This window comes from Heterodontus francisci, chromosome 9 (genome assembly GCF_036365525.1).
Source record: "Heterodontus francisci isolate sHetFra1 chromosome 9, sHetFra1.hap1, whole genome shotgun sequence".
NCBI classification, from domain to species: domain Eukaryota; kingdom Metazoa; phylum Chordata; class Chondrichthyes; order Heterodontiformes; family Heterodontidae; genus Heterodontus; species Heterodontus francisci.
The window spans coordinates 84,921,337-84,939,687 of NC_090379.1; the positions used below are offsets into that span (position 1 = coordinate 84,921,337).

Here is an 18,351-nt window from a genome sequence, read left to right on the forward strand (position 1 = left end):
TACATTCTCACATCTCTCCATTTGTGGTAGAATGATAGAGGGCTGAATTTTATGTGCCCACTGCCGATTGTGGCAGCGGGCGAATAAAACAACGGCCCGCATGACGCAGACCACCGCGATTCTAAGCATGGCAGTTCATTTAAATAGCCGGTGCAGGCCCCACCCCCCCTGATCACCTGGATGGGGCGGGCTGTCCGTCTCCGGCAATGGCATCAGCTGCCTGTGCACAGGCGCTGACGGCATTTTTAAAGGGCTTTAGCCCCACTGGCTAATTTAAATATTTAAAGATAAAGTGAATTAAAATAAATACATTTCTTTTGCCTCTCTCTGACCCCCCCCCCCCCCACCATAACAATAATTATTTGCCCCTTTCTTCCCCCCAAAAACACTTACCTTTACCATCTGACCTTTCCCTCGCAAACTGCACAAACTTTGAACTAGAAACCTTCTCCACCATCCCCTACTTGTCCATTGATCACTGAAGGCAGCAGCACAGGTAGATAAGGTGGTTAGGAAGGCATATGGGATACTTGCCTTTATTAGCCGAGGCATAGAATATAAGAGCAGGGAGGTTATGATGGAGCTTTATAAAACGCTAGTTAGGCCACAGCTGGAGTATTGTGTACAGTTCTGGTTGCCGCACTGTAGGAAGGATGTGATTGCACTGGAGAGGGTGCAGAGGAGATTCACCAGGATGTTGCCTGGGCTGGAGCATTTCAGCTATGAAGAGAGTCTGAAAAGGCTAGCGTTGCTTTCCTTAGAACAGAGAAGGATGAGGGGGGACCTGATTGGGGTATACAAAATTATGAGGGGCATTGATAGGTTCGATAGGAAGAAACTTTTTCCCTTAGCGGAGGGATCAATAACCAGGGGTCATAGATTTAAGGTAAGGGGCAGGGGTTTTAAGGAAAATGTTTTTCACCCAGAGGGTGGTTGGAATCTGGAATACACTGCCTGAAGGGGTGGTTGAGGCAGGAACCCTCACAACATTTAAGAAGTATTTAGATGAGCACTTGAAACACCATAGCATACAAGGCTACGGGCCAAGTGCTGGAAAATGGGTCTAGAATAGTTATGTGCTTGATGGCCGGCACAGACACGATGGGCCGAAGGGCCTGTTTCTGTGCTGTATAACTCTATGACTCTATGACACCCAAGTTTCTTTGAACATCAACACTTACAAGCCTCACACCTTTTTAAAAATATTTTGCTTTTCTATTCTTATAACCAAACTGAATAACTTCACACTTCCCTGCATTATACTCCATCTGCCATTTTGTTGCCCCTCACTTAAGCTGTCCAAAACTCTTTTCAGCTTCTCTGCATCCTTCCTTTCCACAGCTTACCTTTCCACCTACCTTTGTATTATCAGCAAGCTTAGATATATTACTCTGTCTCTTCATCCAAGTCATTAATATAGATTGTAAATAGCCAAGGTCCCAGCACTGATCCGTGCAGCACTCCACTATGCACTGCCTGACAACTTGAAAATGACCCATTCATGCCCACTCTATGCTTCCTGTCCATTAACCAATCCTCTATCCATGCTAATATATTACTCCCAACTCCATGAGCCCTTATCTTGCCTATTAACTTTTTTCATTGCACCTTATCGAATGCCTGCTGGAAATCCAGGTATGCCAGGTATCTGCTGGTTCCCCTTTATCTACCCAGAGATACCTGCAGAGAAATGGAGTCCAGGATTGCGCAGGAGCTGCTCGTGGCCACATCACTATCAGAGAAATGAGTTGGGCAGACAAGTTTTGTGTCTTACCCGCCTACCATGCAGCAAATCACGGCCCCATGCCCAAATATCTGGGTGAATGAATTTTGTGCCCATTATTAACATTTGATGACAATTTAAGGTGCAAGTTTTTAAAGGCACTGGCCTTTAACCGTGTTGGACTATACCTGTGCTGCATGGTATTTTCATAACACTTTAATTTTCTTCCACAGATGAAGAACAGTGAAAACAACACTATGTTAGTAAGAATAAATTTGCCCAAATATGACACAGCTGAGTGAAAAAAAATTAAATTCTGAAAGTGGAAATGTTTGAATGGTTCATATTTAGTATTTTGAATTGACTCTGCAATCATTCCTCTTATTCAGATTGTTTTACCTTCACATCTTGAGAAAGTACAGAATAAACTGGCTGAAAACATTCATGAACTTTGGGCAATGAACAAAATTGAGCTTGGCTGGACATACGGGAAGGTAAGAAGGTGGCTTGCCGAGGTAACTTTAATGAAACCATTCTCCCGACAGAGAATGTTACCTGCTTGGAGTGCAAGAATCCAACCAGGCATGGGTGTGCAGCGTGTACACAAATTTCTGATATGTACGCCTGGCACAAGGACCAATTTCTATCTCACTGAGTCTAAAATGTAACTTAAAAGCATTGGTGTGTCTTATATGCAGTGTACATGGTGCACAATCAATTCAATTTAATTAGGCCAGTTCAAGATGTAAGCTTGCAGCTGTAAAAGAAAGAAACATCAACTCAACAAGATAGTCTACATGGTATCACATTGCATTATTTTATTACAATGAAATGGTTACGTGCCTGTAATTTGTATTAAAAATAGGTGTACATTACATAAGATTGTCATATCATCCACTCAGCCATGGTAACAGAGACCAGTTGCAACACAACACTTTAATTTTAATTTGTAACCGTATTCTGTGCAGTAGTAAACTCAAGGTATGCTCTGTTTGTTGCTTCTGTGACAGAAACTTGACAGTTGATGTTGATGTGGACATTAACCTGGTCCTTTTACATGGAAAATATCCCATCTGTGTAGCTCAGCAGATGCTTGAGGAAAGCTTATTTAGTAAGATTTATAAGCGAAGTGACTCATGAATGGCAAAGGGAGCAATTTGAAGATTTAGATGACGCTATCCTTTTTAAATAGGGACTGAATTGAGGCATGAACTGCAGGCTGACTCCAGTTAGATAATTCTGAACCATTTCTTTCGCACACCAAACCAGGTTTCTTTAAATAACAAAATTAACTATTTATTAATAAACTAAGTCTTAAATAGTCAGCGAGCTGCTGTTATTGCAAAATGGCACATCTTGAACAGCAACTTTTGGATTTCTATGTTTAATTGCAACTCTGCCCTCACCTGAAGCCTGAAACAACAATGAGATAACTCTATACGTGAAAGGATTTCTTTCAAACTTCTTATTCTTTTTTTTTTATTCATTCATCGGATGTGGGCGTCACTGGCCAGGCCAGCATTTATTGCCCATCCCTAATTGCCCTTGATAAGGTGGTGGTGAGCTGCCTTCTTGAACGGCTGCAGTCCATTTGGGGTACTGCTGTTAGGAAGGGAGTTCCAGGATTTTGACCCAGCGACAGTGAAGGAACGGTGATATAGTTCCAAGTCAGGATGGTGTGTGACTTGGAGGGGAACTTGCAGGTGGTGGTGTTCCCATGTATTTGCTGCCCTTGTCCTTCTAGTTGGTAGAGGTCGTGGGTTTGGAAGGTGCAGTCTAAGCAGCCTTGGTGCATTGCTGCAGTGCATCTTGTAGATGGTACACACTGCTGCCACTGTGCGTCGGTGGTGAAGGGAGTGAATGTTTGTAGATGGGGTGCCAATCAAGCGGGTTGCTTTGTCCTGGATGGTGTCGAGCTTCTTGAGTGTTGTTGGAGCTGCACCTATGCAGGCAAGTGGAGAGTATTCCATCACACTCCTGACTTGTGCCTTGTAGATGGTGGACAGGCTTTGAGGAGTCAGGAGGTGAGTTACTCGCCTCAGGATTCCTAGTCTCTGACCTGCTCTTGTAGAGTATTTAAGTGGCTACTCCAGTTCAGTTTCTGGTCAATGGTAACCCCTATGATGTTGATAGTGTCGGATTCAGCGATGGTATTGCTGTTGAATGTCAAGGGGAGATGGTTAGATTCTCTCTTGTTGGAGATGGTCATTGCCTGGCACTTGTGTGGCGCGAATGTTACTTGCCACTTATCAGCCCAAGCCTGGATATTGTCCAGGTCTTGCTGCATTTCTACACGGACTGCTTCAGTATCTGAGGAGTCACGAATGGTGCTGAACATTGTGCAATCATCAGTGAACATCCCCACTTCTGACCTTATGATTGAAGGTAGGTCATTGATGAAGCAGCTGAAGATGGTTGGGCCTAGGACACTACCCTGAGGAACTCCTGCAGTGATGTCCTGGAGCTCAGATGATTGAACTCCAACAACCACAACCATCTTCCTTTGCGCTTGGTATGACTCCAGCCAGCGGAGGGTTTTCCCCCTGATTCCCATTGACCTCAGTTTTGCTAGGGCTCCTTGATGCCATACTCGGTCAAATGCTGCCTTGATGTCAAGGGCAGTCACTGTCATCTCACCTCTTGAGTTCAGCCCTTTTGTCCATGTTTGAACCAAGGCTGTAATGAGGTCAGATGCTGAGTGGCCCTGGCGGAACCCAAACTGAGCGTCACTGAGCAGGTTATTGCTCAGCAAGTGCTGCTTGATGGCACTGTTGATGACACCTTCCATCACTTTACTGATGATTGAGAGTAGGCTGATGGGGCGGTAGTTGGCTGGGTTGGATTTGTCCTGCTTTTTGTGTACAGGCCATACCTGGGCAATTTTCCACATTGCAGGCTAGATGCCAGTGTTGTAGCTGTACTGGAACAGCTTGGCTAGGGGCGTGGCAAGTTCTGGAGCACAGGTCTTCAGTACTATTGCCGGAATATTGTCAGAGCCCATAGCTTTTGCAGTGTCCAGTGCATTCAGTCGTCTCTTGATATCACGCGGAGTGAATCGAATTGGCTGATGTCTGGCATCTGTGATGCTGGGGACTTCAGGAGGCGGCCGAGATGGATCATCAATTTGGCACTTCTGGCTGAAGATTGTTGCAAATGCTTCAGCCTTATCTTTCGCACTGATGTGCTGGGCTCCCCCATCATTGAGGATGGGGATATTTGTGGAGCCACCTCCTCCAGTTAGTTGTTTAATTGTCCACCACCATTCACGGCTGGATGTGGCAGGACTGCAGAGCTTAGATCTGATCCGTTGGTTATGGGATTGCTTAGCTCTGTCTATTGCATGCTGCTTACGCAGTTTGGCACGCAGATAGTCCTGTGTTGTAGCTTCACCAGATTGACACCTCATTTTGAGGTATGCTTGGTGCTGCACCTGGCATGCCCTCCTGCACTATTTATTGAGTCAAGGTTGGTCTCCTGGCTTGATGGTAATGGTAGAGTGGGGGATATGCTGGGCCATGAGGTTACAGATTGTGGTTGAGCACAATTCTACTGCTGCTGATGGCCCACAGTGCCTCATGGATGCCCAGTTTTGCATTGCTAGATCTGTTCGAAATCTATCCCATTTAGCACGGTGGTAGTGCAACACAACACGATGGACGGTATCCTCAATGTGAAGGCGGGACTTCGTCTCCACAAGGACTGTGCGGTAGTCACTCCTACCAATACAGTCATGGACAGAAGCATCTGCAGCAGGCAGATTGGTGAGGACGAGGTCAAGTATGTTCTTCCCTCATGTTGGTTCCCCCACCACCTGCCGCAGACCCAGTCTAGCAGCTATGTCCTTTAGGACTCGGCCAGCTCAGTAAGTAGTGGTGCTACCGAGCCACTCTTGGTGATGGACATTGAAGTCCCCCACCCAGAGTACATTTTGTGCCCTTGCAACCCTCAGTGCTTCCTCCAAGTGGTGTTCAACATGCTGGAGTACTGAGTTGTCAGCTGAGGGAGGACGGTAGCTGGTAATCAATAGGAGGTTTCCTTGCCCATGTTTGACCTGATGCCATGAGACTTCATGGGGTCCGGAGTCGATGTTGAGGACTCCCAGGGCAACTCCCTCCCTACTGTATCCCACTGTGCCACCACCTCTGCTGGGTCTGTCCTGCCAGTGGGACAGGACATACCCAGAGATAGTGATTGCAATGTCTGGGATTGTCTGAAAGGTATGATTCCATGAGTATGACTATGTCAGGCTGTTGCTTGACTAGTCTGTGGGACAGCTCTCCCAACTTTGGCACAAGCCCCCAGATGTTAGTAAGGAGGACTTTGCAGGGTTGACAGGGCTGGGTTTGCCATTGTCGTTTCCAGTGCCTAGCCCTCATGCACACATACATTCAAAAAAAAAAGGTAAACCAGGGAAAAAGGCTTTTCTCTTTACAACCGTTTCTTTGGAATAAGAAAATAACTGGGTTGTTAAATTCTGGTTGGATATTTTCAGTTCAGTGAGGTGCCCCAGAGTCAAATAGTGGGTTGGCACTCGAAGTCTTTCCAGCTGAGGTTGATTAACAGTCTGTGATGTGTAGGCATTTATAGCACTTCGTTTACAGCAGGCATCACACAGATCTTTCAGCAAAGCGTGTAGCAACAATTCTGCTTGGGTCTTGAAACAGCAGTCCAGCAATCGAAGCTTTCTTGAGCTTTCAAGATCTCCCAAAACACAAGAGGCAACAGGAATCACTCCTGAGGCACATGTTTTTCTGAGACTGGAGGCAATAGGAATTTGATACCTTTTAAAATGCAGGGCTTCCTCTCAGCAAAGGAGCCTTTCTCCACAGAGAGCAGCAACTCCTCTTTTCCTGGGTCTTTTCCTCTCCAAGGGTCTTTTCTCTCTCCAGGCAGACCACAGCCACCACCTCAAATGTAGAATTTTTTTTGACAAGAGATGCAAACCTTTTTTCAGAGAATAAGTCTTTTCCCTGGTCTGTAAATACAGGTCCCAGCCACTCACTGATAGCTGCTTCCAGCTCCCTTTTTTTTTCACACTGCAAAACTGAAACTCTAACAAGAAGTCATGTGACTGTCGTAAATCTTTCTGTCATTTCCCTGTTGAGCTGCTTGGAAACAGGTGTCTTGCAGTCTATGCTCTAAATTCAAACACCAAGTTTCAGCATTCAATGTTCACAGAGAAAAATCCTTTCTCTTAGTTTTAAAAGAATTCTTAGCTTCAATGAAAAAACAAAGCTTTTGTGACAACTGTACTTGCATAGTTGTTATGAACTAAACTCGCCACAGAAAGCTATAGTTGGTTTACAGTAATACAAGGAGCCTGTTTTGGAACCATTGAAGCTCTGCCCGTAGTTAATTAAGCCTGGGTTAACTGTCAAATTCTTTTAACGATGTGCTAATTTTTAATTACTGCCTCTTTAACACCGAAAATTAATATCACAAGTGTGGCATCTCATTCCTTCCGCTTTTAATCACTCGTTACTTTAAAAATGTGAAATTAAAAAATGAAAAATGTTTTTTACTTTTCCTTTCAGCCTTTTTTTTGTCGCTCTTAATCCAGTCTTTTTTTCACCTTGCTTTATTTCTTTTTCTATACCTGATTTGGCATTGAATTCACCCATTCTAATCTGTACTTCCTTCTTGGTCCTTGTGCTGTTTATTTCACAGCTCTTCAATCTAATCAGTTAAGGGGATGCACAGTTGCTTGCTCTGTTCACTCAAGTCCCAGGTGCCCTGTTTCCCTTGCTGTGACTTTATCAGCTTGTACTTCCAGCAACTTGTGGTGCACAAATATTGTCCAGATTTTACGGGCAAGGGCACGTCTAACTAAAGCCAAATGTCGTTAGCTTCACTCCTACAGCAAGTTATGACTCTTTGTATTTTCTCTGCCTAACTACCTGTGTTTCCTATTCAGGTACGAGAGGACAACAAGAGGCAACACCCTTGTTTGGTGAATTTTGATAAACTACCAGAACAAGAGAGAAACTATAATTTACAAATGTCCCTTGAAACTTTAAAGTAGGTTCTGAAATATTGTTCAATATTTAAGTTGAAAAACTATGTACTATATCAATTTGTTCTTTATTTCCATTTTGTTGATGAGTTGAAGGAGTTTATTGAAATATCTTTACAGGACCTTACTGGCTTTTGGTTGTCATGTTGTTCACATTAAACCAAAAGCTGAAGAAGACTTACAAAGAATGAGACTTCCCAAAAAGTAAGTTTATTCCAGTCATGAAAATGTGCTGTTGAGAGGTTTTCTGTTCATAGATCAGTGTATTTGGCTCTTTTATATTATATATTACAACTCTCAGTCTTCATTATTTATTTAATAATTCTTTTGTTAACATTTCAAAATAATGTACATAATACCATGTATCAGACCAATTGGGTGGCTTTTGAATCACTCTTGCTTTCCAGATCAGGGCGGTTTCCTCATTAGGTTGTTATCATTCCTGCTCATTAAACGTAAAAAATTTAAGAGATTTTTGTTTTGGAAGAGTGTTATCGGAACATGAAAGTGTAGCAGCAAGAAAACACCATTGCTGTGCTTGAGTTTGCTCCCACAACATTGTTCTCTTTTAGGAGCCCATCTGATAATTTTATTTCATTGATTGAATGTGAAATGTCACTAGGTGGAGATGTGGAATATTACAACCCAAATCACAGATTCTAAAAATAATCTTTATAAAGTCATGGGTGATCACTGATGAGACTTTCTCTTATGCTGAAATTCTTTGCTGAGATGAGTAAGTAGTTACAGACACCAAGCATATGAAGGAAAATTGGATGTGCATTTTATAATTTCATGGAAATATCATATGGATATATGTGTGTATCTTCATCTCCCATCTGCCAAGGCAGAGGATGGAGTCAGCATACATCAGTTCTACCAAATGTTTTTTTTTATTCTTTCACGGGATATGGCATCGCTAGCTTGGCCAGCATTTGTTGCCCTAATTGCCCTTGAGAAGGTGGTGGTGAGCTGCCTTCTTGTACCGCTGCAGTCCATGGAGGATAGAGTTCCAGGATTTTGACCCAGTGACAGTGAAGGAATGGCGTTATAGTTCCAAGTCAGAATGGTGTGTGGCTTGGAAGGGACCTTGCAGGCAGTGGTGTTTCCATGTATCTGCTCACCCTGTCCTTCTAGGTGGTAGAGGTCGCAGGTTTGGACGGTGCTGTCGAAGGAGCCTTGGTGCAATGCATCTTGTAGATGGTACACACTGCTGCCACTGTGCGTCGGTGGTAGAGGGAGTGAATGTTGAAGGTGGTGGACGGAGTGACAATCAAGCAGGTTGCTTTGTCCTGGATGGTGTCGAGCTTCTTGGGTGTTATTGGAGCTGCACTCATCCAGGCAAGTGGTGTGTATAACCATCACACTCCTGACTTGTGCCTTGTAGATGGTGGACAGGTTTTGGGAAGTCAGGAGATGGGTTACTCACTGCAGAATTCCCAGTCTCTGGCCTGCTCTTACATAGCTACTCCAGTTCAGTTTCTGGTCAATGGTAACCCCCCAGGATGTTGATAGTGGTGGATTCAGTGATGGTAATGTCATTGAATATCAAGGGGAGATGGTGAGACTCTCTCTTGTTGGAAATAGTCATTGTCTGGCACTTGTGTGGTGTGAATGTAACTTGCCACTTATCAGCCCAAGCCTGAATGTTGTACAGGTCTTTCTGCACATGGGCATGCACTGCTTCAGTATCAGAGGAGTCGCGAATGGTGCTGAACATTGTGCAATCATCAGCGAACATCCCCACTTCTGACCTTATGATGAAAGTCATTGATGAAGCAGCTGAAGATGGTTGATCCAAGAACACTACCCTGAGGAACTTCTGCAGTGATGTCCTGGGACTGAGATGATTGACCTCCAACAACCACAACCATCTTCCTTTGCGCTAGGTATGATTCCAACCAGTGGAGAAGTTTTCCCCTGATTCCCATTGACTCCAGTTTTGCTAGGGCTGCTTGTTACCATACTAAGTCAAATGCTGCCTTGATGTCAAGGGCAGTCACTCTCACCACATCTTTTAAGTTCATCTTAATTTGCATTGACCTTGACATTCCTAGTCTCCAGGAGGATGGAAAAGAAGATCTCTGCCCAGTGAGACCAGGAATATTGGACACAACATGGATTTTGCTGCATATGCATTAGCTCTTTAAATTCTGGTAGGGGGACCGTGGATGATTCTTCTGCCCACCCCTCCACATCAAGGAGACATATCTGGGAGAATTTGCAGGTTTTCCTAAGATTTTCTATCTTTTCCACCTTCAGTAGGTCTCACTGCAATTCCCAATATCTGAGAGCTGGCCCAACAATTACCTTTGTCTGCTAAAGGTCTGCATTGGTCTAGTGAAGACACAATAGCTTTTCGGAGGCTGAAGATTGTTTTCATGTTTTTCTTCAGCCCAATAGGGCCTTGGGGCACCTCAGGTAGAATGTCTATGGGCTGCCCTGCCTTTGGAGTTTGTTTCAGGACAGGTGCCACTAAAGTGTCCTTGCTGACATAATGCTCCTGTCCCAGCCGTGCAAATGACCCCTTCATTGCAACTTGTTACAGGATCAGCTACACTGGGCAACAGCGGATGTGTGTGTCACTCTGTTGCACCTGTCCCTGTGCAGTGAGCATCCATTGAATGTCATAGAATTCGATAGAATTTCATATCCATTGCCTCCTTGGAGAGGTTAAATTCTGGAGAGCTTGTGCTGGAATGTTATTAGAATATTGAACTGAAAAGAGGCCTATATTTTTTAATGAGTTTGCTTGAAAGGCAGCCTAAAGTTAACACTTTCTTGGACAACTTCTTCCATCATGTTCACCTTAGCCAAAATAAATAATTTATCGGCTGCAGCTGTATTTTCTCCAGTTTGGACATCTGTAGAACAGCTTTCAGCTGATCTGAAGCCATGGCTGACACTGTCATCAGTGCAGGCTCTGGATCACATGGCTGCTCCTTGTCGCTGTCATCACTGGAATGGTCTGAAGTAATGGATGCCAAACATCATGGGTTGTGCTTGATGTTTTTTAAGAAAGAAACTACCAAGGCATTTGTTTTGTCAATTTTTAAAAAATTAAACAGTAGCGAATTATTTTAAACAATAAGTACTTCAAGACTTTCCCCTTTAAGACAAAAGAGAAAATTAATGTTACAAGGGTTTCCATTTTTGTTAAAACTTGAGAATCTATATTTTAAAAACTGAAAAGGATTCCACAGATGCTGGAATCTTGAAGAAGCTGAACTTTGGGTGTTTTTCTTAAAAGAAGTGTATAGTTCTGGTCGCCACACTATCGGAAGGATGTGATTGTACTGGAGAGAATGCAGTGGAGATTCACCAAGATGTTGCCTGGGCTGGAGCATTTCAGCTGTGAAGAGAGACTGGATAGGCTAGGGTTGCTTTCCTTGGAGCAGAGAAGGCTGTCTACCCAGGGGTGACCACTCCGCCCCCTGCATTTAAATGAGCGCGAAATATTGCAGGGACTCAGCAGCAGCGCATCTGCGCCTGAAGACCGCCGACTTCAAAGTGCGCTGCCGAGATTTGCTGCACGCTAACAAAATTCAGCCCCCTGTGTGTGTGCGTGTGGGCTAGGACAAAATAAGGGGCTTTAATAGTTCAATTTGTGCGCATGTTTACTTCATTATTAGTTAAGTCTTGGTTTATAATAAAAGGATAATTTTGTTGTTTATTAAAGAAACCTGGTTGGTGTGCTTTATTCTGAGGAAAAGTAGTGTCTGATTGTTTCGGTAAGTGGGAAAATTGAAATATATGTTGTGACCTGTGGAGAAGTTGGACTGAATTAACAGTGCACTCCTCCCACCTCAGTCATAACATTAACTAAGTAATTTAGTCATGCTTTCGATCCTGAATCTGCTTACATTGCACCTAGAATATCTGATTTTTTAAAAGCCATTTAGCTTTCCTTTATTTGAGGCAAATAGATTAAATATTGCTTGTTTTGACTCACCGTATAAAATATTTTATTTTGCAGTTTAATCAAATTTATTTGTAGTTTTATATATACCCATTTTTATTGTATTTTAGTTACATGATGTCAAATGGCTATAAGCCTGCTCCGCTGGACCTTTCAGATATCAAACTACTGACTGCCCAAGATGTTTTGGTTGACAAGCTGGCAGAAAATGCACACAATGTCTGGGCTAAAGACAGAATCAGGCAAGGATGGACCTATGGCATCCAACAGGTAATTATGTATCATAATAGCTGAAGTAACACATGTTGTGTAGCTGCATAATGAACCCTGCTGTAAAAGTGCTTTGCCAGGCGCACAATAATTTCATTTCATTGCGATATTATCATGTTGAGATATGTTCTGTCATTGCAAGGAATTGCATTACACAGAACCTGATCCAGACCAAACAAAAGAGAGAAGGGATGTGAGCAGTGAAACTTGTAACATCCTCTGCTTTCATGTTAAATTCTCAACACTTTTGAGATCCCTAAAATATTCTTATGTGCCATGTGTTGTGCATGTGATATCAATGTGTATTTAGTGCATGTTAGTGTAGTACAATGGAGCCTAATTATATACAAGCTTTGCTACAAGCATCTTACTATGTAACAGAATATTTTGATTGGCCCCACCTGAAGATCCATTAACAGTGCAGATGAACTCCTGTAATAAGAAGAGAAATTAGGACAATTGGTTTTGTAAAGGGTTATCAGGACCTGGAATGCCCTACTGTGAACAGTGATGGAAGCAGAATCCATAATAGCTTTTAAAAGGGGAGAGGGTAAATATTTGAAAGAAAAAATTGAAAGGGTATATGAAGAAAGGACAGACAGACAAGGTCAAATGTTTGCTCTTTTAGAGAACCAACACAGACATGGTGGGCATACTGCTCTGCTGTAACATTCAGCATTTTATAAGAATTTCTGGTTCCAAGAGTTTTTAGTAAGGAGGTTTGCACATGTAATAGAGCATTCTTTGTGTTTGCATTTTCAACTGGAATTTATGAATTACTCTGCAAAATTAGAATGCAAATAAGTGAAGATATTTGTACAAAGCTATGTGATGATCTTGCCTGTCACTTCCTGTAGGATATCAAGAACAAAAGGAACCCTCGACTGGTGCCATATAGCCTCCTTGATGAAAGAACCAAAAAGTCAAACAGAGACAGTTTACGTGAAGCAATTCGCACTTTAATTGGCTATGGTTACAATATTGAACCATCTGACCAGGAGACTGGTGAGTATAGTTACAATAGATCAGTTCATTAATCTGACAATATCAAAATACAATACTGCAAGTTTATGAAGTATTATTGCCACTGCAGAAACAACAGAGTTATTACCAAAAAAAAATCCTGTAATATAAGTTGCTCCTGGAGTTGATAATAACTGACTTTTGGATAATCTTTATCAAAATATTTTTTTCTTGGATTAGTGCTTGGCTTACTGTTTGGCTGAAATCACAGCCAGCTGTTCATTTGCGTTATTTTGCCATATATTATGGCTGCAGTATGTACAGGAGGTTTACTTAGTAGACGCTCACACACAGTTCTCTTTCCTGCCAAGTGGAAGTATAGAATAAGGCTTATTGCCAAAAAGCAAGCAATTAATCTGCCTGTGTAGGGGGTTGGGAATTTCCTTTAGGGAAGCTTGTTTTAAAAATATACTTTTAAAAATTATTGCGCAGTTTATGCTGTCTTTTTTTTTGGTCTAAATGAAACTTGGATAAAATAACTTGCAGTATTGACATTGCCATGATAAAATTTATCACTTTAAGTGTTGACATAGCAGCACATCAGCAATGGCACAGAAAATTACAATCACTGATTTATTTGCTAGCAGTGTAGACATTTAAACCAGTACTGCACATATCAATTATCCTTTGTGCCAGGTATTTAAGCTATATATAGTATTCCGAATTTTATGTTCGAATAAAATTTGGGAATTAGCATATTGAGAGAAGGGAGAAATCACCTTTATTCAATTTACTCCACAACTATTGTTTTCCAGTAAAAGTTGTAGACTGAATGGTTCAGAGATTTATTCCTTTCCTGGATTGAAGTAAAATTCTCATCTCATCTTATCCCAGGTGATTTTTAAAAAAAAAATTCTAAACCGAACAGTTTCTCTTACAACTCATAGCTCATTTTTTGTCATGGTTTCCTTCTTAAACCCATCACACCCCATAAAGCAAAATATGCAATTAGTGTTTGCCTTGCTTCTTGAATTGCCTATGTTTCCATCATTCTTAACAAGCAAATAAAGGTAAACACACAACGGGGATTTATGTACTGCAGTTTCTATGTAAAACCAGAAACTGTTTTGAATTGCAGGAATCAATCTATTGATGCTTACTTATCTATGAAACCACCAATGGTCCATGTGACACGCTACCATTACAATTGTGGATATGGTACTGCTAGCCCTTCATGGGTACTCTGCAAACTTTACCACTGTGAATATTGTTATAATAACCAAACCTTGGGCAGGATTTTTAGGAATAAAAGCAGAAAGTGCTGGAAATACTCAGTAGGTCTGGCAGCATCTGTGGAGAGAGAAGTGTTAGCGTTTCAGGTCGATGACCTATCATTAGAACCTTTTTAGGCCCTGCTGGCGGCAGGATCAGTGGTAGGTGGGTGCTGAAAGTAGTGCCCCCGGCTGGTGCGCCGGTTTCCTGCCAGCAAATTTCATCAAGACGGGGGAAGGTGGGCCCTGGCAATGTGACCATTTCTGCAATGAGGCCAATTAAAGTAGTTAATGTGCTCACTGAGAGCTCATAGAGGGCCAGTTTGGGAGTTTGGTGGGGGTGCGCGGGTTGCACGCTGGTCAGGGGCAGACCACATGCATGGATTTGGCCACACAGCGGGGAGCTAGTCATGGCCGCACCATCAACTTAGGTGGGCCCAGAAAAGGGAGCATAGCTGAGAGGGACACTCAACCATCGACACACAGGTGCCACGGGTGTGCACAGGTTGCGGGGAGAGTGGCCTGTACATACTTGGGCAGTGAAAGGGGTCATCACCCTCTGCATCACGGGGGCATAAGAAAAGGGGTAAAGGTTTCCAGACATTATTGAGAGTCCAGTTGAGCCAAAGGAAGGCAGTAACTGGTAATGGCAGCATGACTTTCAGATTTTGCAGATGTGCAGCAGCATCCTCAGCAGGAGAGGCAGAGCCCCAGTCATGAGGAGGGCAAAGGAGAGGGACGAGGGGCAACAAGGCAACGGAGGCCATACCCTCACCAGAAGATCTACTGCCAAAGACAGAGTTACCTGGAGACACTGGAGAACCAGTGCTGCAGGAGACTGCGACTCTCCAGGCAGATGGTCACTGAAATTTGTGGCCTCATCAGGGAAGACCTCATACCTCGTAGCAATGTGCAACATGCCCTGCCAGTAGCTTTCAAAGTGTCTGTGGCCTTGAGCTTCTTCACCTCTGGCTCCTTTCAAAGATCAGTGGTGGACTTGGCAGGTCACTGATGCCCTATTTGTGAGAGCTGGGCAGTACATTCAATTCCAGCCAGATGGAGCCTCATAGGCCCAAAGGGCAGTGGGTTTTGTCTCCATCGCTGGATTCCCTCGGGTGCAATGATTGCACCAGCGTGGCCGTTAAGGCACTGAGTGACAGCCCAGTGAGATCCATCAACAGGAAGGGCTTCCACTCACTCAATGTTCAACTGGTCTGTGACCACAACAAGAGCTTCCTACATGTGTGCACTCGCTTTCCTGGCAGCTGCCATGTGTGACTCTTTCATCCTCTGCCAGTCCAGGGTTCTAGAAGACAAGGGATATTACTTGAAGAGATGACTACTCGTCCCTTTATAAGACCCCTAGACAGAGCCACAGAGAAGGTACAACCGCAGCCATCTGCTCACAATGACCACCATTGAGCAGGCCATCGGGCTTCTGAAGATTTGGTTCCGGTGCCTGGACCAATTGGGTGGCGGTACACTCCTGCAAGGGTCTCACGCGTGGTGGTGGTCTGCTGTGTTCTCCATGATCTGGCCCTCCAGAGAGGTGTGGACCTTGAAGAAGGTGAGGCTCTGGAATGACACAGTTCATCAGAGAAAAAGGAGGAGCAGAACATGGAAGAGGAAGATGCCAAACACAGAGGTGCCCCAGCTGTACAGGGAGGTGGCCAGGGCCAGCGGAGGACTCAAAGGTCTCATCAGGATACCGTCAATGTCAGGAATCATCTGATCCAGGCACATTTCGGCTGAGCTCTTGTAACCCAGCAAGATGATGTGGTTTGGAATTCACTTTCAGCTGCCTATGAGAGCACTTCCATTGAAGACGCAGCATGGAATAGATCAACTCTTACCACCAGTCAATGACCCTCCAACCAATTAACAGCCCACCTCCGTGAAAATCGGGGGCTATGACTGCCTCCTCCCTGGATCAGGACCCGGAAATGATCCTGACATCTGTTTCCCAACCCCGGAAAGAAAATCAGGCCCAATGTCAAGTGTTAGCTGGCTGACATCATCGTAAATCACTGGAAGTCACTCATCTGAAAGCAACAATGTAACTTCATCCTTATGGACCAAGGAATTATTTTCAATTAGAGATTCTACTTCCTATTTTATCAATTTCTGAGTTCTATGGCAACACACCCCTGGCGTGATTCATTGGATTATAGTACAGTATAATGGGAAGTATGCAATATCTATGGTAAATTAATTAGTGAATTAATTATTAATGCTGTAAAAACCTCACATTTAAGATCAAAAATTTTCATGGACTTTTGCCCAGAAATATTATAGATCAAAATTTATGCTACATGATATGAAAAGTAATTGCTAGATACCTAGTTATGTTATTGCTATGCACTTCAACATTTGCACTGTATTTCAGGCATGTCAAGATATAGGACAGAATATTAGAAAGCTTTGACCCGAACACACAACCTGATTTCTGGGGCTGAATTTTATGAGCCCCCCAAGGACAGGATTGGAGGTGGAGGGGCCCATAACATTGCATGGGAAGGAGGGTTGTGGCGTGCCTGTTGTTTTTCCGATGGCTTCGAATTTAGTCTGGGGTGGGGGGCCAATTGAGGCCCTTAAGTAATCAATTAATGGCCACTTATGGGCCTCCTCCCGCTGCTGCAGGTATTTTACCAGTGGCTGGTAGGAGCCCTGCCACATGGGGAGGTCACCCAGTAACTTAAGGCAGCCTCCGTGTGGGCTTGGGTTGGGTCCATCCTCCAGGGGCAGTCTGTGGCCCACAGAGTGCCCCATGTGACATCACCCATCCCCCGCCCTCTGGAACCCACGATCCCTCCCCCTCTCACTGGGGCCTGCCTGTGTGGCCCTGGCGAGCCCGCCGCCACTTACCTGCAATCCAGTCTCCATGACTCATCTTTCAGTGACTGTTGCAGTTTCAGCAGTGGTCACAGCTCTCAGTGGCGCTGCTGGGACTGCTGAGCTGCTGGCTCTCTGATTGGCCTGCAGCTGTTGGAGGCAGCATTCCCATTCTTAAAGGGATGGGGACCCCGGTGCTGGGCAGTTAATAGCCCGCACACTATGAAATGCATCCGGGGGATGTCCTCCAAAGGGCCGAGGCAGCGTTACCCTCGCCTTTTGGGCCTGGTGCTAGGACCCCTGCCGACTGCATAAAATCCAGCCCCTGATGTTTATTGTCTCACTCTTCCTTTGAATCTTGGAGGCCAGCCTTGATACTTGATGCAGGCAGATGTCAATACTGTGTCTATTTAAATCAAGAATTTTGATTCTCTCGAGAAGCCCAGGCCCGTCCCAGTTCCCCAGCCTTCACTCCTTGTGCGGGGTTTCCCACTGCCGGTGCATAACTTCCCTTAATGGGTTGACGTGCCAAAAAGTGGAGGCCAATAAGAAGATCTGAGAGTCCAAAAACTGTCTGAAACTGCCATTGAGATTGTTTTGATCTCACTTTAACAATGTAAGTACTTCGCACAGTGTTGTGGGAAATTTAACCACTCTCGAGTCCACGGGATTCAAGCAAGGAATGATTTTATTCGAGCATATGCAAGGGAGAGATCTCAGTTACCCTAAGAGCCTTCTCAATGATGCACAGTTTCCAGCACACATGTATAAGTCACAATAGTAACTGATCACACTTCCCCCGGATTGTTCAGGCCCAGCAGATGTTTTCTGGTATCTCAGCCTCCAGCCTTGTGTCTGTTAATTTCTATGGTACATTGTTGTCTGTCTGGCCTCAAATTACCCTTATCTATCCCCTTTCTGTGGCAAGGACTAGCACATTTACACAGGCAACAGCTAACATTCCCAGAACAGTAGATCCAAACATCCAAAGGGTCCCTCACAACTACAGCATTTATTCTAAGATTATTAATTCATTCGATTGGTAACTCTATTAATGCTGATCCTCTAATGTTGACTGTTATGAAAACCCTACATGCCAAATGGGAGATATTAATTTCATTGATTGGGACTTTGCTTGAGACTTTTACTGGAAATTCTTACAGATAACTTCTTTTAAAAAGAGTAACCTGGCAGCCAAGATGGCCACAGCAATTTGCATATGAAACAGCAACAGAGTAGACTGGAGACAACATGACTGAGGCAACCTAGCCAGAACAATGGGGTGCTCTCTGATTAAATTACCTGAGATGGCTTTCTCAACATGGTCATCAACAACCATTGACACCCATTGACTTTGAAA

At 43.8% G+C, this 18,351-nt stretch overlaps 1 protein-coding gene across 1 annotated transcript in view; it reads left to right on the forward strand.

Annotated features, from left to right (window-relative positions):
* The window catches only part of ryr3 (ryanodine receptor 3), a 423,842-nt gene that overhangs the window by 73,475 nt on the left and 332,016 nt on the right, over window positions 1–18,351 (forward strand). Inside the window, exons 23-27 of the mRNA XM_068038163.1 lie at window positions 2,113–2,217; window positions 7,638–7,741; window positions 7,857–7,940; window positions 11,766–11,925; window positions 12,783–12,930. Coding sequence (XP_067894264.1) covers window positions 2,113–2,217; window positions 7,638–7,741; window positions 7,857–7,940; window positions 11,766–11,925; window positions 12,783–12,930 — 601 coding nt within the window. The remainder of the gene's footprint in view (window positions 1–2,112; window positions 2,218–7,637; window positions 7,742–7,856; window positions 7,941–11,765; window positions 11,926–12,782; window positions 12,931–18,351) is intronic.